Here is a 24,140-nt window from a genome sequence, read left to right as displayed (position 1 = left end):
CTACATCATCATACAAAAATTCAAAATCATGCACATGTATATAAACTTCAACAGTTGCAGCAGAATATAAACCAGAGTGCACCAAATATACATGTCATGAATCAATTATTACATCAACATAGATGAATCTCAAATCCCAAAATACGGGTAAATCTCCAATCATAACAATAATCCAAAACAAAAGACCTAGACTAAGACCAAGCCTAGATCAGAGCCACCTAGACTCTATAACACCGATACCGGAGAAAGTTCCCGATATCCACCAAGCACAAAAACTCACCGAGCAACTAATCCTGCACAACGTCTACCCATCCATACAGACAGGTAGGCGGTCAAAACCACTAGGGTTAATTATTACATCATCATAATCCAAATAACAGTTAACATGAATAATTCAATATAAACATCATGTACTTGATCAATAATAATATTCATATATCAATACTTAAATCATACTCCCAATAGCTCACATCAATTAATCACCAATCACATATATCATGAACAATCATTAATTCATAGTTATTCATACACAATCACCAATCACTAAACACATTTCCAAAACAAGACTCATGTCATGATATGCACTTATTGACACATAAATGCATGTGGTACCGGATCACCTCAAGGTCGTCACCTTCGATGCAACAAAAACATCGTATGTAAGATTTCACACCCGTCTTACATAATCTCCGAAGTAAAAGAGTTCAACCCTTTTACAACTACAATCTCAACACGACTATGATGCATGGACATGTAACAAGACTCGATAATGCAACAACAATTCACAATTTTCACCACAATATATAGGACAACTCTTGATTATATTGATCATCTCCACATCATTTGCATTATCAAGAAAACATGCTCATACACAAATAAATCATAGTATTCATCACCACACATTATCATGATTATCAATAATCAACAATGTCATTAAACATCAACTATTACATATAGTTTCACCATTCAAGCATTCCATACATTCTAAGTAAGGTAGCATACACATCTCAAGATAAACATCGTATCCAATACAATCATTCATTCATACAACTTCACTTAGTCATATAAAAATAGTCATGATAGATCACAAGACAATTGGCTCAAGAAACATTTCCGACCAAAAACCATGTCAAGTGGCAAACGACCAACATTGACAATTCTCAAGACAATACAACATACACAAGTTGAAATTTCTCAAACAATCCTAATCAATCATGTATTCATGAACTTGAGTCGTCTCCGGACTATTAGACATTAATCCAAGAACAACTTAAGTTCATACGAAAAACCTAATTTTACAATCTTTCACATTCCCACCCGAAATATCACTTGTTATATGATCAAGATGTTTGACTACTCTTACGAGTCTTACCTAAGTCTATATGAGCTGTATGTTCAACTTGCAAGCTTCATTAGTTTACAAAAGTTTGTTTTCGACAAAAGTCTAGAATTCCCAAAACTTCCAAGTTAAGACTCGATTGAAGAATTTCAAGTTTAGGCCAGCTAATCATGTTCCAGTGGTCTTAGGGGATTAAACAGTAGATAAACATGTTAAAAGAATCATTTTACAAAGCTCGGATTGACCCCCAAAGACCCGGAACAAAAGATTAATGTGGCTGAAACTGGGCTTGTTCGCTTAAGCGACCACCTGGTTCGCTTAAGCGAACGAGTTACAGTAGCCAACCACATTGCACGCTTTTTGGTCGCTCACCAGTTCGCTTAAGCGACCATATGTTCGCTTAAGCGAACGAGTTCCAGTAGCTACCAGAAAGTTCGCTTACCGGTTCGCTCACCGGTCGCTTAAGCGACCTAAACCCAGAAAATCAGTATGAATGCTCGCTTACAGGTCGCTTAAGCGAACCTCTAAGCGAACGTTCACAGTTTTGCAGAAAATGTTATGGGTTTGAACCCCTTTTCACCCAAAATCCTCAATTTTGATCCCTCATTGCCCAAACGTGTTTCCAAATGATGTTTATAGGTCAATATGACTAGAAAGACTCACAAAGACTCAATCAAACTTGAAAACACTTGACATAGGACCAATTCACCAAGTTTCACTCAAACACCAACAACATTTAATTTCTCAACCACAAACTATGAATCATGCAAGCCCAAGCCATGAATTATCATCAACAACATGACTAAACAACAACAACATCAATTGATCATGAAACTTATCACAATTCATCAACAACATAGCATAATTCACCAATTGAGCATATTTTCAACACATACCCATTTTTCATACTTTGAGATGTAATTCAATCAACAACAATTCAAATATCCATAACTTCATACATTTAAACATGTCATCACAATTAGAGCACGAATTTCATCATTTATGAACAATCAATTAATTCACCCAAATAAGCACTTTTCATACAAATAATTGAAAATTGCAATAAATGATTATGATGAATTCTAACCCCCTTACCTTAGTTAGGTTAATCTCTCTAGCTTAGACTTCAATTTTGCTCCTAGCTCTTCTCCCAACTCTTGATTCTTCAAGTCATCTTCTCTCTACCCTTTTCTCCTCTTGCTCCCACTTTCTCTCTCTATTCTCTCAAAATATCTTTGTGAAATGAAAGTGTGAGAAAATTTCTCATAAGACTAGGTTTTTATATCAAGTCCCCTTAATGGGCCTAACTCTCCACTTAATGGACTTAACCCATTTCTATTCAAATAAAAAATGTTTCTACCCACACAACGGTAATTCACTAATAACAGTCGAATAACGGTAAAACATCACCAATGGTCACTAAATGGTAAAATATCACTTATTACTCTAGTAACCCGGTAAAACTAATGGTTCACACTAAAAATAATTCTCATCAAACTTATAATTTACCCGTTCTCACAAAATGACCAAAATACCCCTAAGTCTAAAATGACTAAAATACCCTTCTAACACGGAACTCATGAAAATGCACACAATGAACAATGATCACATACAAACACATATAAACACACAATAAAAGTAATTAAAATAAATCTAGCTAAAAATCGGGTTGTTACATACCACATGCATATAGAGTCGAGTCTAGGCGCATGTCATACATTTGGTAAATGGTGAAATGTGTTATGTCTTGCTTATGTGCTTGGTGAATAGTTGAAATTGGTGAACCTCGGTGACTCGTATATTTGGTAAAATTTGGTGAATTTGTGATTATGTGAATTGGTGTAAATGTGCATTGGTGGACTTTTGTTGATGGTTGTGAATATTTGAACCAAACTCTAATTGTATGTCTTATTTGCTTGTGCTTATACACTTGGTGAATCTATTTGATGATAATTACCTTGGTAATAGTAATGAGGTGAGAATTATATATATATATATATATATATATATATATATATATATATATATATATATATATGATTTGGTGATTCCTTTGATAACGATGATTTCTTTGCCTACATTTTGAAATGATGAATTGTATTTGTTGAGTTGATTAGGCAAGAGTTTATGTGATTTATTTGATTGATTTTGTTAAGTGATGAGCTTACGTTGATGACTTAATTAGAGATTGAAATACTTGTTATGCTATGATAGAAGTGTGATAACATGATGTGTATGGAATGGGGGATAATATTCCTGTGGAGTTAGTATTCTATGAATGCTGGGTATGTATATTTGCTATACATGAATCCTTGAATGCCTATGTTTGATTATGAATTGTGGACTAACCCCAAGCGGTTGTTTGGTTGACCGCCTTCCTTATCCGTATGGATTGGTAGACGGTGTGCATCAATAGTTTTCTTTGCTTTGCTTGGGTGAGTTGCTTGAGGATAACTTGGATGCTACCTCGTTTATCGCTTTTAGTGTCTTAGACTTAGGGCTCCGATTAAGGTTCGGTCTTTGTTGTTACCTTTATTATGTATGTTGGAGATTTTTGAGACTAAGTACTGATGATGATTTGAGTTGTATTATGACATGGCTACTTGGACACTTATGTTATTATGGTTGACTGTTGAGATGATTTATTTAAAGCTTAATAGCAGTTTTAGCCCCCTAACTTTTCCAAAGTTGCGATTTTGGCCTCTAAGAAAAAAAAACTACAAAACCGCCTCCTAAGTTTTGCAACTGTAGCAGTTTTGACCCCACAAGGCAAAAATAAAATAAAAAAAAATAACACGTGGCACCTCACTTAGGGGGCGGTTTTGTAGTTTTTTTTTAGGGGGTCAAAATCGCAACTTTGAGAAAGTTAGGGAGCTAAAACTGATATTAAGCCTTTATTTAAATGTTGACGTGCTGATGTTTTTATTCCGCTGCGATGTTTTGAGAAAATTATTATTTATGCATGCTTGGTGATTTATTGAAGAAGTAACATCTAGATTCTTGATATGCTCGTATCATTAGCGTAATTATCGCTTTTAGAGTTTAGGGTGTTACACTTATCAACTAAAAAAATTACCTCATTCCAATTTTACACCTTCACTTCACTCACGTTTCTTACTAGGCATGTCAATGGGCGGTGGGTAGGGACGAGTTTTACCTTCCTCATCGCACACCTTAATCCCATATACATACCCGTTACCCTACCCGTACTCATTGGGGATAAAAAATTGAATCACATCCTCGTCTTTATTCCCGCAGTAGATAATTTTTTTAAATAAAAATAAAAGTATTTTTCAGCCTCATGTGCAATGTTGTAATGCATTATCCAACAAAGAGATTATGGTGATCGATGACTATGGTGAATGAGAAGAGAGACTGATAGTGTGAGATATGGAAGGAGAAAAGATATAACTATGATAAATGAGTGTCATCTAAAAGACTGACACTCTGACTGTGCGAATGAAATGATTTAGGGTTTGGGTTTTTATTTATATAAAAGGGTAATAAATTGATTTTCTACATTCGTAACGAGTTTGGGTATGGGTTCGGGGTGGGCACCTATATCCCCGTTACTCATTCCGTACCCGTGTTTTAAAATCGGAAAAAACCCAAACTCATACCCAAATCCAATTAAAATGGGAAAAACCTGTCAAATTTGATTTGGTTCGGGCGGGTACCCGTTGGTATGGGTTTTGTTGTCATGCATATTTCTTACCCTCACAGGTAAAACAATTTACTCACACTTTCTTTTTTATTTGTTTAATCATCATTTCATTATGACTTCATCAGTTCATTTTTAAGTTGTTTGACTACAAATTTAGTGTTTCTATTTAATTATTGTTTTGGTATTTTAAGGGTACGATTTGTCACTTATATCTTTTCTCAAATACTCTTATCTTTTTCAATAAAACTAATTAATATTACCTATTTGAAAAACTAAAGTTTGTTATTTTTAGGCCAAATACCTCCCTGAGTCCTTTAAGTTTCATGTTTGTTTCGGATAGGTCCTTTAAGTTTTTAAGGTTTCAGATAGGTCCTTTAAGTTTCGAGTTTGTTTCGGATATGTCCTTTCTGTCAACATCCGTTAGGCCAAAGCTGTTTTGTCCGTTAAGTCAAAACTAATATGCCCGTTAAGTGGGTGAGGTGGTTCTCTGTGACACTTGGCGTCAATTTTCCCCCAACCAGATCAGCTTTGGCTTAACAGACAGATCAACTTTGGCTTAACGGAGGTTGACAAAGAGGACCTATCCGAAACAAACTCGAAACTTAAAGGACCTATCTGAAACCTTAGAAACTTAAAGGACCTATCCGAAAACAAACTCGAAATTTAAAGGACCTATCTGAAACCTTAGAAACTTAAAGGATCTATCTGAAACAAACATGAAACTTAAAGGATCCAGGGAGATATTTGACATTATTTTTAAACAAAATTTGTTTTTTTCAAACATTTTTTTTTTTTTTTATAAAACAAAGTTTGTTTTTTGTTATCTTCAATATTTAAATCTATGTTACATAGTGTGAATCTAGTATTGGATCTATGTTATCATCCTTGCATCTGCCTAAAACACATTTGCTATTTGATCTTCAACATCTAGTTGACAGGCATGGTATGAAGTTGGATTTTCAACCGATTTTGTCTGAAAGTATTGCAAAAGATAACCAACTTTTCCATTTAGCAAACTCTTTTATCTTCTATTTCGAAGATGAATCTTTTGATCAATGTGGGTAAATCCCAAGTTACTTCAACCTCACACTTCTTTATTCATCAAATCAAACGATTTCCTTTGTTGTGTGCAAGCATCATCTATTAAATCAATTTCATTGCAATGAAATTTTGATACTTTTTGTTGAGATGACAACATATGAAGTGTTTGTGATAGATGTAAATCATGGTTATGTTCCTCTGCAAATTCATGCACCACCAATGTTGGAACCACATTTTTAAGTCCTGGTGTTGCTTTACAATTTGTTACAGTCTCTGGTTTTGGATTGATTGTTTTATATTCTCGTTTGTCTGACTTCCAAAAACCTTCTTTACATCAAACAAATCTGGAAGAACTAGCTGAACCATCTTTTTTCTTATGTGTATAATGTTTCCTCGATCCAAATCCAACCTTTCCACCATAATATGCCCAAAAGTTCCAAGCAACCTCAATGCTGTCAAAAACCATACATATCTTCGTCTTCCATTTTTCTTGCATCTTGTAGCAAAAGTTCTGCATATATATTAAGGTGTTATTCCTACACGAATAATTTTTTGATTCAATTTTTTAATGAGATTTTTTTGATTCAATTTATATATGAATAACATATTGACAAAAAAAACATAGTTTGTTACTCTCTTAAAATAAACATAGTTTATTACCATTTAAAAGGCACAAATATTTATACATTTTATTTTAAAGAACAAACATTTATACATTTAATTTTAATCAAAATTTGATAAAAAAAAAAACATTGTTTATAATTTACACGCGCATGAAAAAGCTGATAGATGAGCATATAGTATTATAATACTCCCTCCGTACCATAATAAGTGAGTCATTTGCAAAAAAAATATTGTCCCAAAAAAATTGACCAATTTCACTTTTCAATACATTATTAATTTTTTTTTCTTCCAATTATCTATTAAAGAAAACAACTCATTTCAGTGATTTTTTCTCTTTCCAAAAATGCCATCAATTTTCAATACAAATAACACATGTAACAAATAGATAAGAATAAATTTAAATATTAAAGTAAAAGTGTAACAAACACAATTGTCCAATTTTTCCTTTATCATTTAAAAAGTGTAACAAATTAAATTAATGTATCTATACTTACTTTTTTATTATTTCAATTCAGAAGAAAAAAAAACACCGTTCATAATTTTCAAACATTAACGCAATTAACCAGTAACTATAATTAATACAACTTTCATCATTCACAATTCAGTATATTTTACTTTACATTTATGATAAGAAGAAATGCATCAATACATGACAAAGACACTTAAGACATTTTTTATTTTGTGGTGGTCGAGATTTGAACTCCAAACTTCCATATAATATTATGCATTGTTAAACTATTTTCTCTCTTTCTTCCATTTAAACACTTTTTCTTAATACGTGTTAAATAAACAAAATGTTTAGTTATAATGGGATGGAGAGAATATTTTTTACATTTTAATGTCTATTTTATGTTAATTTTAATGTCTATTTTATGTTGACTATGAAACAACCTTAAAAACGTATATAACCTGGAAAGAGTAGAACAGAGGGGTTGATGCTACTCTCTCCAGTTAGTTCATAATCATTCTCCATCACACACCCCTCTAAATTCATTTTCATTCTTCTTATCAGTTACTTTAATTCTTTTTTTAATATTATCATGCTTTGACTGTAATATTTTTATTACTATCATTCAATTAATTTATACCATTAATCTAGTGTTTCTAGATTCGGTCAAATACAAAAAATTCCGTTTCTACTTTCTAGATTCGGTTTCTCAGTTATAAATTTCTCTACCATTTAGGGTTTTTGCCTCTTTGATTCATCATACTCAATTTCTAGGTTTTTTCTTTCTTTTCTACTGAAGCTGCTGTGTAACAGAACCATCGCAGTTTATCATTCTTGCTCACAAAAACAAGGTAACAAACACTATCTGTCTTCTTTTTTTTTTCTTCTGAATTTTCTTTGTAAATTTGGCATTTTTATTGTCTTCAATGATAACCCATTTGATTTTTTTATTCATGTGTGTTTTGTATTTTTTGATGGAAAAGGTCAATGAATTGTTCTTTTGGGTGTGAATTGTAGGTAATGAATCTATTATAAAGTGTAAAGTGGAGTTGTAGCAATGTTGGGTGTGAATTGTAGCAATGGATTTCTCCACTTAGCTCAATGGCACCCTTTGGAATGTTAGCAGCTTGATTAGGGTTTTGAAGTTCACTTCCTTTCTTTGAAATCAGGTATGAATTTCTTATGTTTCATCCATTTTGATATGTTTAAGGAATTTGGCGATCAGGGTCTGTTTGGATTGACTTATTTGAGCTTATCTAGTAGCATAATCACTTGTGAGTATGAGACTATTGGGAGAGCTTATGGAAAAAACATATGTCATGTCCATAAGTTGCTGTTATTTGTTTATTTTCACAGGCATAGCTTATCAAAATGGCTTATAGCTTATATAAAAAGAGTTTGACTTTATTTTCCCTTTTGTTATAGAAATAGTTTATACATGAGCAATTACTTATCAAGCGCTGAAATAAGTTGTTTATCCAAACAGCCTTTGATGTGTAGTTTGTTCGTCCATTTTGATAAGGTTAACGAATTTGAAGATTTGGGATCTGTTTGGATGAACTTATTTGAACTTGTCTGCTAGCATAATCACTATTGAATCTGGGCCTATTTGGGAGAGCTTATGGAAAGAACTTATGACATGTCCATAACCTGTTTTTAGTTTATTTCCTTAAGCTCTATAGGATAGCTTATAGCTTATATGAAAACAATTTGACTTTATTTTACTTGTTGTTATAGAAATAGCTTATTAAGCTATTTATCTAAATAGGCCTCTGATGTGTATTCTTTTTGACATGATGAAATGTTTCAGTGCAGATTTAGGATACCAAATTTGATGATCAGGGTCTCTTTGGATTGATTTATTTGAACTCATTTAGTAGAATAATCACTTGTATGACTAATTGTGTTAAGCTTATGAAATCATCGTATGACATGTTCATAAACAGTTTTCATTTTGTTTTCATAAGCTATTTATGATAGCTTATGAAAACAGCTTATATCTTATATGTTAAGCTTGTGAATAGTATATGACGTGTTCATAAACTGTTTTTGATTTGTTTCCATAAGCTATTTAGGATAGCTTATACGATAACAGTTTGACTTGATTTTACCTTTTGTTATAGAAATAGCTTATGCATAAACACTTATTTATAAGCGCTTAAATAAATTTTTATCCAAACAGGCCTTTCACGTGTAGTTGTTTCTGACATGATGAAATGTTTTTGTACAGATTTTCAATTTTTATTTTTCCTGGAAGATTTTTCAATCAACTTAAGGTCTAAGTTCAAGATGTTTGATAAGGCTCTTTCTTATATAAAAGCTATTTTGTGCTGTAACTGCTTCGGGTTTATCAACAGACGGAACCCTCAAAGGGGTACGCCTGCCATCTACAATAGTACTCTCTCCCAGGGGCTGTTGTTGGATAGTGATTTCGATGATGAAGATTCCTTCTTTAATGATGAGATTACTAACTACTCTAGTGGAGAGGATAATGAGGAGCAAATTCGTCCCAAACGATCTGAGGATATTTTGGATTTTAGAGTAGAGAATGGTATGATTTGTAGACAGTTTCCTGTTAAAGAGACTCACAAAGTTGTTCGCACAGAGGTAAATTGGGACGAAAAGTTATTCCTATATATATATATATATATATATATATAAGTTTGTGTTTTTGGTTTTGAATGTTATATTTTACATGTCAGTTCTTATCTGAATGGTTATTTTTATAATTTTGTCCAGGATGAAGATGGAAACAAGATGATAAATGAGTATGTTCGTGAGTACAAGATTGGTTCTGGTAGCTATGGGAAAGTGGTAAGCATAGTATTCACTGTACACTGTCCCTCAAGGAAAACAGTTTTCTGAGCCTTTTTCCTTGAATATTTGATAGGCTCTTTATCGAAGCTCTGTTGATGGAAAACATTATGCAATTAAGGTAAGATTTTTTTTTTCAATTTGGAAAGACGTATTACTTTCCTATGGTAGGAAAGATCACCATTACAGGGCTGTTATGAGTAGTGTGTTCTGAATCTTAAATGCATAACGTTGATGAAAAACATTATACATTTAAGGTATTAAAAGAATTTCAATTTGGAAAGACAGATTACTTTATTATGGTATGAAATATGACCATTACAGGGCTGCAATGAGTAGTGTGTTCTGAATCTTTTAATAGATGTCAATGTCTTGATCGTGAAATTGTTCATTTGTTGAGCTTAAAATCTTTTGAATTTAGGCTTTTCATAAGTCTCATTTAATGAAGCTTCGAGTTGGACCTTCAGAAACAGCCATGACTGATGTTCTACGTGAGGTATATTTTGTCATTACATCTTTAATTTTTTTCTGAGTCTGGATCGATAGTGGAAATATGATTCAAATATACATGCCAAACTTTGTTAATTTATTGGATATTCCTTCACATCTGCTACTTTATGAGAACTCGTCCTGTGGCAGGCTACATATAGAAAGTAGATATATTATTTCTTTGCCAAATTTTTACCTTCAAATTTTAAAGGAAATTTGTTTTCCAAGGATTTACATTTTATTTTGCTTCCAATTGTGTGTTTATTTCTTATTTGATCATTCTAGCTGTTGTGCTACTGTCGTTGTAGTTGGTTAAAAGACATACTTTCTTTTCAGGTTTTCATTATGAAAATGCTGCAACATCCTAATATAGTCAACCTGATTGAGGTGATTGATGACCCAGAATCGGATAACTTCTACATGGGTACTGATGGCTAGTTTTTCTTTCTTTCTTGGTTCATTATAAAAATGCTGCCGCATCCTAATTTAGTTTTTCTTTTTTTGTCCAATGCTCGACTATCTGATTTTTCAATACAGTACTTGAATATGTGGAAGACAAATGGGTTTGTGAGGCTTCAGGTCGAGCTTGTGCCTTGCGTGAAGAGACTGCTAGGAGATACTTGCGGGATATAGTTTGTGGATTAATGTATCTCCATGCTCATGTAATATTTCTTTACCAATCTTGTGTGTAATGTTGACTAAATTCTCCATGCTCGCTCTGTACTTGTACGATAACACAACTTTTGCATATCAATGGAAATTTGTGATGTTATAAATTCTGCTTGTAAAATACAAAAAATAAACTTGTGAAACATCATATTATTTATGGGAAATGCTCATAATCTTATTCATTAAATGCTTTGAAATAGTTTGATCATGTTACTATAATGTTTAATTATATTTTTATTTGAAACGCAGAATATAGTACATGGAGATATCAAACCTGATAATCTGTTGATCACCCGTCATGGTACAGTGAAGATAGGGGATTTCAGTGTCAGCCAGGCTTGTGAGGTAATACAACTACTGAGCCTGAATGTTAATTTAAATACTTAAATTATAACAAAGGTACCACTTTACTTGGATGATATTGTATCTTCGACTGCAGCTTAGGATACATCTTTTTCTTTGTGATACTGCAATATGATTGCACACGATGTTTGAAAAATAAGAAATATGATTACTTGGACGATAATATGGTACTATGAAAGCTGATTGGTGTACTCCGATAATACCTGAAACTAAACACTAACTTAATCATTTTGTAATATAATCACCTTTTTTTTCTTTTTCTTTGGTGCATAGCCACCACCCTTTGACATGCTCCATGCAGAGTTTATGATAAAATCTTATGACTTAATATGAAGCCTGTATGGTTTTCATTTTGCAGGATGATAATGATATGCTTCGACGATCACCTGGAACTCCTGTTTTCACTGCACCTGAATGTATTTTAGGTTGGTGTTTTCATTTTATGCTTATTATAAAATGCTTTTGGGGAATGGTGTGTATGAAATGCAGGTTTTCACTACTTTGTATTTGTTAATATGTTTTTAGGTGTTACCTACAGTGGTAAAGCTGCTGACACATGGGCTGTAGGAGTTACTTTATACTGTATGATATTGGGTGAATACCCTTTTCTTGGTGACACACTTCAAGATACATATGATAGAGTAAGAGAATTAGTTTGCTTTCTATTTTTATTTTCAGTGTGTTTTTATTAATTATGCTTTTTTTATGTAATGAATTGTTTTGCTTTTATTCTTTCTTTGAAACCTGTTTTCATGAATTTCTCTACAAAATTTCTGAAATTGGAAACATTTATTTTGTAATAATAATTATAAGGAAAGCTTATCAACTTGAAAAGGAAACTAGACAAACCAAACAACTCTGTGTTTGGTATTATACCAAGCCTTCATGGTACTTGTTTTCTTCCTGATCAGATAGTCAATGATCCGATAGTACTCCCAAAGAATCTGAATCCGAGGTTGAAGAACTTAATTGAAGGACTACTTTCTAAAGGTAAAATGACTTTCAACATTTTGTCATATTACTTGACATTATATTTTGCTAGAGTTTGATCTTATTACTTCGCGGGACAAAGTTCAAATCACCATGGGGACGGTTATAAAATATCCATTAGTGCTATTTTAATTAATAATAATTGAAATTTGAAATGTGCAGACCCAAAACTAAGGATGACGTTGGCTGATGTTGCGGCGGATAGCTGGGTTATTGGAAATGATGGGCCAATTCCTCAGTACCTGTGTTGGTGTAAAAGGAAGAACTTGTTGAAGGAAGACAATGATGAGAGCAACCAACATGCTTCGTTGACCTATACTGACTGAATTTATTCTTAGGTTACATTTGTATATTTACAGTGGAAACCTCAGATATTGTTTTGTTCCTTGCTGTACACCAGAATGGTTTGATGATAGAGGTAGGCTTGAAATAGGGTTAAGATTTGAGAAAATATGCCTCATGTTTGAGCAAAGGGATGTTGTTGTTTTTTTGGTTGTTGAGATGATTTTATGTCTGGAAACATTTGAAGTTTTGTACAAGCATCTGCTTGTAGGCATATATATTACAGAACCTGAATCTATACTCCAATATCCTGCTGGTTGTTTTGTTACATACATTTGTAACCATTCATTACAAAGCTATCAACATTTACATTTGTCAACATTATATTGCCACATTGTAGCATGTCAATGCCGAATGATGTGTTGCGGCATCAGCTCGTAGATGACAATTTAAAGGCTCTTTGAACGCGCTGTGAGAAGAAAAGGAGAAGAGAGAAGTCAGAACTAGTATGATGAGAGAAAGGTCTCTGGTTTCTTTCAGATCCGTTAAGATCTGCATATTTCTTGGCTTCAGATTTGCCGCCATCACATCAACGGACTTGTTCTGTTTGTTTTGTTTGTTTTTGCATTGTGTGTTGTTATATTTCTGTTCGTATTGTTTGTAACTTGGTTTCGTGTTCGTACACGGGTTTGCTGGGTTGCACGTGTGATGAGCAAATGTTTGTTAGGATAAAGGCTCACTTGGTTTGTTTTATCACAATGCATGCCCTTTTAGGTTTTACTCGAGTTAGGTCTAATGCCCGGTCTATGTATCTCTTTTCTTTTTGCTTAAAAAAAAAAAAACTAGCAAGGTACTTTATCTCCTTTGGATAAAATGTTTTTCTCACACACTTTCAAGTGTATGCCTCGGAAGTTTTTATTGAAGGAGCAAAAAAGTACTTCTCCTTTTCTTAATAAATAAAATGATACTTAGAATTTCATACAAGTTTTAAAAAAAGTTGTGAATAAATGAAAGTGTGCACTAATAATTTTATAATGGTTAAGCTTCACTAACATTAGGAGATAAGATGGTCAAAGCATGTATAGTTTGCTTCTTCTTTATGCGTGGTATTTAATTAACACGATTGCGTGTATGTACCATTTCGGGAGTGGTTGTAAGGAAATATTATTGATGTAAACGAGGATATTGTAGTCCATGTATCGGTCATATGTTATGATATATGCCATGCTAACAATAAAAAACATTTGAGGGGATGCCACTATTCGAAAGGCACAACAATCTATTGTTAATTTTAAAAATGTTGTTACGATGACGTTGAAGACACTAAGTAGCGCTCCAAATTTGCCCATATTTGATGGTTATTGGGCACCCGTTTTTAGTCTCTATTACAAGCTTAATTTTTTTTTGAAGAAGGTAATAAGCTTAATGTTGATAAGAGGGTCTCTTAGATGGTGAGAGATAATAAAGATGTTGCCATTCTTGTTAGTTGTTGGCAAGTCATTTTATTACCAGATTTAGAGGTAGTCGAAAAGGGTTTGGAATTTGCAACAAAAAAAAAAAACATGTATTTTCTAAATCTTAAAGTGGAATCAAATGCTTCTAATATAGTTTTGACGTTGAATGCACATCAACAATCTCCCATCTTTATCGGATATACTATTGGAGATTGTATTAATTTTAATATATGTTTATAGTTTAAACTTTTTACATTGTAGGTGTGAGGTCAACCAAACTGACTATTATTTAGTTAAATATGTTCTTTATAATCCGGATTACATATGAATTAAAGACACTCACTCCACCTTGTATTTCTATGGTATTGATTTTTTATTTATTGTAAAACTTTTGTTATTGAAATCATCTTTAACATAAAAAAAAACATTAAGAGATAAGACTCCTTACTATTATTTCTACGGTATTGATTAATGATGATTTGTAACACCTTTTTTGCCAAAAGGAAAAAATTGAACTTTGATGGATGATGAAATGTGCAGGAGATCGTGCGTAGTACATGAATGTTGCCTGATATATAAATAAAACCAGTCCGGCTCGTAAATCCTGTCGTTGATTTACGGTTCGATTTTCGGAATTTCAAGGGGTCTGTAAGTAAATGAAGGGGTCTATGGAGCAATTTTAAAGAGAGAAAAACAAAGAGGTTAATAAGCTCATAATATTGGTGCAAAGTGGAGAACAGTTACCATTACGGTTACCACTCACCAGTCGAAAGCAGAAGAATAATCAGAGCAAAACACAGTGAAGTTAACAATGGCGGCCACTTCCGAACTATCTCCCTCTAAAATCTTAGAAACACCAATCAATGCTCACGATTCCACCTCCGAACCTCATCCAACGCCTCCAAAATCCCCCCAAATCAACGAACCAATCAACGACGTCGTAACCACCGAGAAACGGAAGAGAGACGACGGCGACGGCAACGCCGACGAAGATGACAAACCTTCTCTCCACCCGTTGTGGAAGACGAGTCTCTGTTCCTACTTCAGAAAACATTCCACCTGCAGTCACGGCGATACCTGCCGTTACGCGCATAGCGAAGAAGAGCTCCGGCAACGTCCGGATAATACGTGGGACCCGACGTCGGAACGAGGTAAGAAGATGTTGAAATCTGTGACCGGTGAGAAAATTGCTGTTAAAGATGGTGTGATGATGACAGAGCTTGTTGATGAAGTTGACGGTGACGGCGGCGGTGAAGAAGGTTTTGCATCTAATCAAGCGCTTAGTAAATGTTTAGTGCATTTGCCTATGAAATGGACTTCAGAAAATTTGAGGACTTTTCTCAATGAACAAGTAAGCATTTTTCCGAGTTTCAGTTTTTTCAATTTCACTGCAATTGAAATTAGACATGTAAGAATATAGAATTGATTTTGACATGTTTGATAAGCAAAAATTATTTGTTTTGAATAAGAATTAAGAACATTATTTCAAAAATGCAGAAATCAATTACTAATTCAAAGGGAAAAAAAAAACAATAATATCAAGAGAAAGAAGGAATTCAAAGTTTTCTTCATTCCAAGAACCAGCATTATAAATCTTAATTTGTAAATTAGAACTGGATGCTAGCAGATGGCAATTACACATTGTCAGCCATCCCTAATTTAGTGACAACTTCAATGCAGCAAAAGTAGGAAATATAACAAAGATGGTGGAAAACAGGATTAGGCTTAGGTGGTTTGGACATGTAGAGATTCTGTAGTAAGGAGAGTAGATCAGATGGAGGATAGTCACATCACTAGAGGCTGAGGAAGACCTAGAAAAACTATCATAGAAACTATTAGGAAAGATTTGGAAATTAATGAGTTGGACTGAAATATGGTTTATGATAGAACATGGCGTATTTTGATCCATGTAGCCAACCCCAGTGGGAAAAAGCTTGGTTGTTGTTGTTCTTGTTCAATGCAGCAAAACTCTAAGAAGCATAGACACTCCTCGGATTAGGCGTGTTGCGGTGTCGGACATGTGTCATGTCCGACACCGACACTTGTAATTACACTGAATTATGTCATTTTTTCAAATTATTAGCTGTGTCGGCATGTCAGTGTCTGTGTCATGTCCGGTGTCCGTGCTTCATAGAGCAAAAGTCAAAGAATGCAAATATAACAAACCAACCCAAAATGAAAATCTTTGGCTACTCTACAGATCATCATGCAGTAAAATGCATGAAGCATAGTTCGTTCTACACATTCACATATGAGCAATTAGATATTCAAATAAAAGAGTAACTTCAGGAAACATCGACCTTCTCGAGCATCTGGTGTAAAGGAAAACAAGATTATGAATTAAAAACAATCATCTCATGCTCAACTAGTGCTCTAATTTGAAAGGGTTCTCCAAACCCTGAAACTTTGGGGGTATTTCAGTAATATACTACTATAATTTATTAAGAAAAAAACTTTTATCTTTGGGGATACCATGGCATCTCTCCACTCCAACCTAGACCCACCCCTGGTCTAAAGCTATAGAATTTTTACCTTTTGCTTCTATGATTGATTGTTAGCTTTGAATTTATTGTCTAGTCCTCTTCTACATGAATATATTTAAACATAATTAGTTTTACATTAAACTCATTTTTAGTCGGAATCAATTTTACAAAATCATTTTTTGTCAGTGCAAAACTATACAATCACTGAAGTTTGTGTAAAGAACCGTCTGATGTCTTTGTTCACTTTCTCTAGGGTATACCTTTTAAGCATGCGAAGACAAGGAAAGGCATGTCAATTGGTTTTGTTACTTTTGAAGATGAAGAACAAATGAAGAGTTCGGCTAAGGTAGTTTTGTTATGAATTATGATAATGACTAATAATTCACATGCATATACTCTTTTGATTTGTTAGTCTTAAAATCGAAGTTTGCAATTGATGATTGATAGTTATGGATTTAATAGGATTTACAAGGAAAACAAATTGGCAACAAAACGTTAGAGGTAGCTGATGTTAATCCTCGATCATTTGAGAAGAAAAGTAACTCTAATGTTCCTTCAAGTGGGACATTAGGTGATGAAACAAATGACGATAATTTGGTAATTGATGGTTCCGAGTCAAAGAAAAAAAGCTCGCGTGAAGTCGTGACTCCTCTGGCTCATTTGTCGTATGCTGATCAGCTGGAACAGAAAAAATACTCTCTCATGCAGATTCTCAAAAAACTTGTTAGTCATGATTGTTTATATTTTCTCATTGTAGTTTTGTATATTCCTATATACATTTTTTAGCCTGAACTATTTAATTGTTTTGGCAGCCTAGAAATGCTCGTAAAGCTTGTCCAAATGGCGTTTCAGTTCCTGAATGGATTCTCAAGTCTAGGGAAATAGGTAATGTTTTGTATCTTTGAAGTTTGTTAAAAATCTTCAAGAATAATTTCAATTTAAAATGTTCCGGAGTATAAGACTTGAAGTGCTAGTTTTGAAATATCTGATTTAGATTTTTCTTCATGATTCCACTGTGTTATCATTTCTGTAGTCTGGTTTACTGTAAAAAGTACAGTAAGATATTTAATGGATACAGTTCTTTAGCAACTTCTTTCTCACACTTGTGCAGGTGGCCTTCCGTGCAATCTAGAAGGTATTATTGAATCACCAATTGTAAATGGATATCGTAATAAGTGTGAATTTTCAATTGGAAATTCTTTGGAAGGCAAAGTTACAGTGGGCTTCAGCCTTGGAAATTTCAGGTATTCTGCACCTTCTCTGTTTGTAGAGTGGTTTGCTTATTAGTTCTTAATTATATACTAAAATATTTAAATAGGGAAGGTGTAACAGCAGTTGAGGAACCAGTGGACTGCCCAAATATTTCTACCATCGCTTGCAAATATGCTGCTATCTTTCAAGAATTTCTACAACACACTGAATTACCAGTTTGGAACAGATTCAAGAACTGTGGATTTTGGCGTCAATTGACGGTATACTTGCTGGATTCTGTGTTGAAAATTTTATGGCCACATTGATTATTATTTTTAGATATGTCTGCTAATTTTTTATTTCATTATGTATTTTTATCCCTTTCTGAAGCTAATTGGTTTTTTAAGGTTCGAGAAGGGAGGTCAAATGGGAATGTTGTTGATGCTGAAACTTTTGATGGTATTGCAGAGGTCATGCTTATTGTGCAGGTTATTTTTTAACTTTTGTAGTGAATGTGCTGGTTATTATTATCTTAATCTCATAAAAATAGTGCTGGCAATACCCTTTAAGTGTGTAGGGTCGGTGAGGGAGAGGGTTGTGGTTTGTTGTTTATCATCAATATATTAAAGCTCTATCTTATTCTGAATATTCAGTAGGAAACTGACAAGCCAGATTATTCTGTTAGTATTACTACCCCTGTCCCTAAACATAGGACCCTCTTGAGTAAATTACGAGAATTAGGAAAGTTAGCCGTGATAAAATTTGTTGACAATTGGTACTGCTTTTATAAGTTTATCCTTCGAAAGAGAGAATTAGTTAATGTTTAAATTATACTAGTATTTATTGGAAGAATTTCAGAAAAATAGGTAAATTAATTAGAGGGGTATGTTAGTAAAGAAATAATTAATGCACTTGAAAATTCATAGAGGTTCTCATGAAAAGGGACAAGCAAAAAACTTAAGAGGGTCTTATATTTAGGGTCGGAGGTAGTAGTGTTTTGTGAGAAATTCTATAATATATATTCTTCATTATTATGTAAACAATGTAAACTTCTAGTATCATTAAGATAGGGAGACAAGACCCTAGATTACCTGGAGCTGATTTGTGTATCCCTTCTTTCTTTTATATGTCATTCATAACTTGTCACCTTTGTTCTTGATTTTAGGTTTCTACTGCAAGTTTTGATAATGCACAAGTAGATGCTGAATTTAAGAGGCTTGCTCAGGCATTTGTTACAGGAGCTACCTCTCATTGTCCAACTTTGCCCCTTACAGCTCTGATTGTCCAGGTAGCTGCCTGTTTAATCCAAGTGTCTTTTGTTAGAGATTGTTTCTCAAGTATCAATTATCACACACATGCATATCCATGTAATATAAATCAGAACGATGCTGTGATGTTACTGTTCCAATGTTTGTTACTCTTTCTTTCCTGCTCCAGTCATCAGTTGATTGGGTTCTTTTTTTGAGAAAAAATTTCTTAACATCGCCATCTATATCAAATACCTTAAGTGTTGGCTATTTGATGGTTCCATTATAAATTTGGGGCAGATCTGAAGTGTTACATATTTTATGGTTTCTTTCAGTTTGATTGCATGTTATGGTGTAACTTAATTTTCTGATTGACTTCTGATGTGGAAATTGGTCTTACATGTAGGATCACCAAGGAATATCGAATGTAGCACCATCTGATGCACCACTGCATTCACTTCCCATCACAGCCGGTGATCCTGAGAGGGATGTAAACATTAGTGCTGCAGATGTGAGAATCCATGATTATATCAGCAATCTACGGTTTTCCATATCCCCAACCTCATTTTTTCAGGTATGAATGACAATTATTGTTGTTTTGCAATGGTTTCAACAGCATTAATTTTCTTGGAATATGAATTTTTGAGTCTCCTGCTGCAGGTTAACACACTTGCTGCCGAGAAGTTATACTCCCTTGCTGGAGATTGGGCATGCTTAGGTCCTGATACATTGCTATTCGATATTTGCTGTGGGACCGGAGCAATTGGCCTGACATTAGCACATCGTGTTGGAATGGTAATAATCACCATTTAAGTTTCTTTCTTCTTTTTAGCTGGCAGATATTTAGGAAATTTATTGTTCAATATGCCCCTTTGGTGGTATTATATGATGTAATCATAACTTTTGTAGTGGTTGAAAAAATAATTCAGCTCTATTATTTAAGAGCTTATTGTCGAAAAAATTCCTACTTTTTCTTTTGGAATTTGCTTGTAAGATTTGTTTTGGGCTCTTCCAGGTGATAGGAATTGAAATGAATGCCGCTGCTGTATCTGATGCTCATAAGAATGCTGAGAATAATGGCATTAAAAACTGTAGATTTGTCTGTTCAAAGGTGAGACCAGCCGCCTTGATTTTTCAAATAGTGGTTGAAATATTTTAATGGTTGCTGTCCAGAAATAAGGCTTGAATTTATAGCCAGCATCACATATTGACACTGAATTTTTTCTCTCACGGGAAAATTTTCAACCTATTTTAATTGTTTCCTTGTATTAACATTGCAAAATTTGTATGTTTGCTTATATGAGGAAACAGGCAGAGCAAGTTATAGGATCTCTGTTAAAGGAATACCTTGATGTGCCCAAGGAGCAAGTTGATGTTCCTAGTATCTGTGGAAGTGTTAGTGACATTCCTGAAGATAGTGCCTGCCCAGATCCCGGAAATGGTGAAAATGCGTCTCCCTGTTCTGAAAATAACAATTTAGAAATTGAAAACGAGGTTCCAAAGGAGAGCACTCCTGAAAATGGGAATACACCCGTGCAGCAGTTTAAAAATGTTGTTGCTATTGTTGATCCTCCTCGTGCTGGACTTCATCCAACTGTAAGAAGGGCACTATAGTTTCATCATTATATTTATGCTAGCAATTACCATAACTCTAGTAGCACGTTGTCCAAAACATGATACAGTTTTTATGCATTTTTCTTTTTCTTGTCTAGTTGTCTGCCACGTTCGTAAAACTGCATAGACTTGGGTTTTAGAGAGCATTTTATTTTCCCTTGAGTACAACATATGTCGTTCCAGTGGAACAAAATACAACATATATCAAGTTTCAATTGGAGTGTTGAATCTGAAATCTCGCCTTACCTACGACTGTGCTGAAACTGCTTTAATGGCCCCTTTTGGTCCAAATCTCCCTCCCTAGAACAAAAAATGTCAGGTCCATGCTTTTGTTTAAAGTTCAAGTGTGTAGGGCAGCAGTGAATACTGTGTGTTACATTCAAAATGTAGTCTGTATTTGACCTATCTTGAATAGGATTCCCAATGAATTACAGTAAGGAAGAGAACCAAACATATTATATCTTCATCAATTTGGTTTGTATTAGTGTGACCGTTATCTCTCTTGTCGTTTGCTGTCTGGTTTTTTACGCCGTCTTGTTCCACAATTCCTAGAAATGATTGTTTATAATGACTTTCTTTACACAGTATTGGTTTTACATGTCTTCTATCGGAATATATCTTTTGTTCCATTATAGTCTTCTATTGTAGGGAAGATCCCCCAAGTTTCCTGTTATTTCCTTATTTTAGTTTATGAATTAAATGGTATGTCTTGGGTAGCATCAGCATGTGATGTCTTTTAGCTTGAAAAAAATATTACTGTAGGGCAGATCTATTTAAATTATTTTTTGAATATGTTAGGCTTTCTCTCAAAAGCTGAACTTCTGACTTTTGAATTGTGGGATTACAGGTGATAAAAGCTTTAAGAACTCATACGCGCCTGCGGAGACTCGTGTTAGTTCTTGTTCTGATATACTCTTATTTATGTTATTTTCATTTTTCTAGTTAATCTAATATCATACCTTTAAATGCAGTTATATATCATGTAATCCTGAAAGTTTGGTAGCAAATGCTATTGAGCTTTGTACACCATCCCCCACAGAAATGGAGAGAGGAAATAAAGACAACAGAGGATGGAGAAGGATGAGTAGTGCTGGTCTAGCTCGGCATAGGGCGAAGTCTATGCCCATTTCCGAGGCCTTCAAACCTGTAAAAGCCATGGCTGTCGATCTTTTTCCACATACTCCACATTGTGAATTGGTTATGCTCCTCGAGAGGTAGGTGGACCAGAGTTTAAGTTGAAGTCTGTTTTATTTGGTAGGCTCTCAAATTCAACTGTCCAACAAAATTTTGGCTGTGTCACCAGCTGCGGCGGATGGTAGTTAGTTCTTATGTATTTTGATCTTGTGCTCTTTATATTATGCTTTAGCAACCTTGATAGTCAGCCGTGGTATATTCCTTCTGCTGTATGTATCATGAAGCTTGATTACTGATTTGAAATGCATTTGGGGTTATAGTAAACCACAACATTTAATTTCTAATTTTATGATGACTGTTAGTAAAAAATCATTGTATGCTCTTTGAGCAAGCCGTTAATATTTCAAGATCTCTATAGTTTTTTTATTTATTTTTTTATTTTGAGGAAAGATCTCTATCGTTCTTTGTAGACACGATTAGGAGCCCTTGCTTTTCTGAAAATAAAAACTACCCATGGTATATATTCTTTTTCCAGAACCTATTCTAATCAGACAAGAACACTGAATAAATTCAGTTTTCTTTTTGGGGTTTTTAAAGAATTTTTTTCCAACTATTCCTATCTTGACATTTATTAATTAGAAAGTGGTGGAAATGCTTTTTGTGCATTCAATTATTTTGCTCCACAAATACAGAATATTGTGCTATTTAAGTACAAATAGAAATGAAGTACAACAATTCTTAAAGTACAAACAGAAAAGGAGTACAAATTCGAATGCACTACACTTGTGATGCAAATCTTCAGTTTATGCTACTATATTAAATTTATATAGTACCACTTCATAGGCTCTGCCTTTGTGTATGCTTTAAGTAAATTTTTCTCCTTTTTGGAAGATTTGTTTGTTATTTCATAATTAGTGAAGGTCAAAACAATTGAGACTATCTTAGTTTGAATTCTGATGAGAATAATTTTTTTTCTTTACTTGTTATTGTTATGAAAGTTTTCATCGTTGTTTAGCATTGTTTATAAATGAATTGTTTGTCATTATTCAACGAAGGTCAAAACAATTTAGGCTATCTTAGTTTGAATTTTGATTATAATAATTTTTTCTTGGGTACTATGTTGTTGATACGAAGTTTGTTTAGTAGTGAGTAATTTCCGTCGCAAAATTTGTGGAGCATATATGTGAATTAATTTCTCCGAATAAATTAGTTAGATATTGAACACTTTATAACTGACTTAATAGAAGATCTCTTACCACTTGAATCAATCCATCGTTAAATTCTAATTAAAATCATATTTTATTAAACTTACTTATCTGTTGATTGAGTTTTGAATTACTAGTGTTATTAAAACAGTATTACTCGAATGTGTATAGCCTAGTTTGGTTACATTGTTAACTTCATTGACTGCATAAATTAACGTTGTTTTCGAAGAATCAGTAGACAATAATTGACCAAAGTAGATTGATATACTTGTTCAGTGTTGAATGTTGACTGAGCAGTCACAGAATCAGTGGTTTAAGTTGGAAATTGATAGTAATATCCCACGTGTTCATCACTAAGTAGATTCCAGTTAGGCAGTTCCTCCACATTGTTGGAGAGATGAGTCACGCCAAACACTTATCCCAGAAACAATTAGTGGAGATTCTAATTTTCAATTCAAAATTCATAGACTTTGTTTACCTTGGTTTCATTGGCACCACTTTACTTGGACAATTGGATACTAGTTTCTGCCCACTTTGTTATTTTGTGCTTAAATTAAATCAGAATGGGTCAAAGCACTCTCTGACAAGTTACAAAACCTGACAAATGGAGTTTTTTTTTTATAGATGACAAATGGAGATAAAGCTTAGAATATTAGTACTAGTGGGAATGGATTCTCTCAAAAAAAAATAAAAAAAATCATATTTTTGGGTATTTTAAAATTAAATCTCACTTTTAAACTTCTCTATATCCTATTAAAAACTCTTCTACTTCATTTTATTTCAATGACTATATTCCACTCTTCTCTTATGTCAATAGCTAAAATCCATTTTGAATAATATGTTAATATGTTCAATTTATATTTGTAGTAAAAAATTGTATTTGGATTCTCTCAAGTTGGAATCCCAAATCAAAGGGGTTATATTGATACTCTCTCCTTAAAATTCATTAGATACCTCTTAAATATTTTTAAGATGTATAACTCAATTAAATTTAATGTTGAGATCCTCAACATAGACCCCTTATGTTATATTTAAACACGATAGGATTCAAATTTAAGAAGAACAAAAAAATCTCCTTTTCCCCATTGC

At 33.6% G+C, this 24,140-nt stretch overlaps 2 protein-coding genes across 2 annotated transcripts; both read left to right on the top strand.

Moving 5' to 3' along the window:
• The first annotated feature begins 7,580 nt into the window (after nucleotides 1–7,580).
• On the top strand, nucleotides 7,581–13,051 carry LOC11405606 (serine/threonine-protein kinase GRIK1). The gene is made up of 13 exons (XM_003606348.4): nucleotides 7,581–7,967; nucleotides 8,134–8,285; nucleotides 9,347–9,723; nucleotides 9,856–9,930; nucleotides 10,007–10,051; nucleotides 10,352–10,426; nucleotides 10,756–10,843; nucleotides 10,957–11,081; nucleotides 11,338–11,433; nucleotides 11,810–11,876; nucleotides 11,977–12,092; nucleotides 12,363–12,441; nucleotides 12,604–13,051. Exons 3-13 carry the CDS (start codon nucleotides 9,406–9,408, stop codon nucleotides 12,765–12,767), a joined length of 1,248 nt encoding a protein of 415 aa, XP_003606396.2. The 5' UTR covers nucleotides 7,581–7,967; nucleotides 8,134–8,285; nucleotides 9,347–9,405; the 3' UTR covers nucleotides 12,768–13,051.
• Nucleotides 13,052–14,640: 1,589 nt separating this feature from the next.
• LOC11405605 (zinc finger CCCH domain-containing protein 24) lies at nucleotides 14,641–22,272 on the top strand. The gene is made up of 14 exons (XM_024782332.2): nucleotides 14,641–15,528; nucleotides 16,914–17,006; nucleotides 17,123–17,383; nucleotides 17,473–17,545; nucleotides 17,772–17,904; nucleotides 17,979–18,132; nucleotides 18,259–18,339; nucleotides 19,017–19,139; nucleotides 19,505–19,672; nucleotides 19,759–19,893; nucleotides 20,114–20,209; nucleotides 20,410–20,694; nucleotides 21,560–21,603; nucleotides 21,684–22,272. Exons 1-14 carry the CDS (start codon nucleotides 14,989–14,991, stop codon nucleotides 21,928–21,930), a joined length of 2,433 nt encoding a protein of 810 aa, XP_024638100.1. The 5' UTR covers nucleotides 14,641–14,988; the 3' UTR covers nucleotides 21,931–22,272.
• The last annotated feature ends 1,868 nt before the right edge of the window (nucleotides 22,273–24,140 follow it).

The sequence above is a fragment of the Medicago truncatula genome, chromosome 4, assembly GCF_003473485.1.
Source record: "Medicago truncatula cultivar Jemalong A17 chromosome 4, MtrunA17r5.0-ANR, whole genome shotgun sequence".
Taxonomy (NCBI): domain Eukaryota; kingdom Viridiplantae; phylum Streptophyta; class Magnoliopsida; order Fabales; family Fabaceae; genus Medicago; species Medicago truncatula.
Note: the sequence above shows the minus strand (reverse complement) of the source record. Positions and strands in the feature narration are given on the sequence as shown.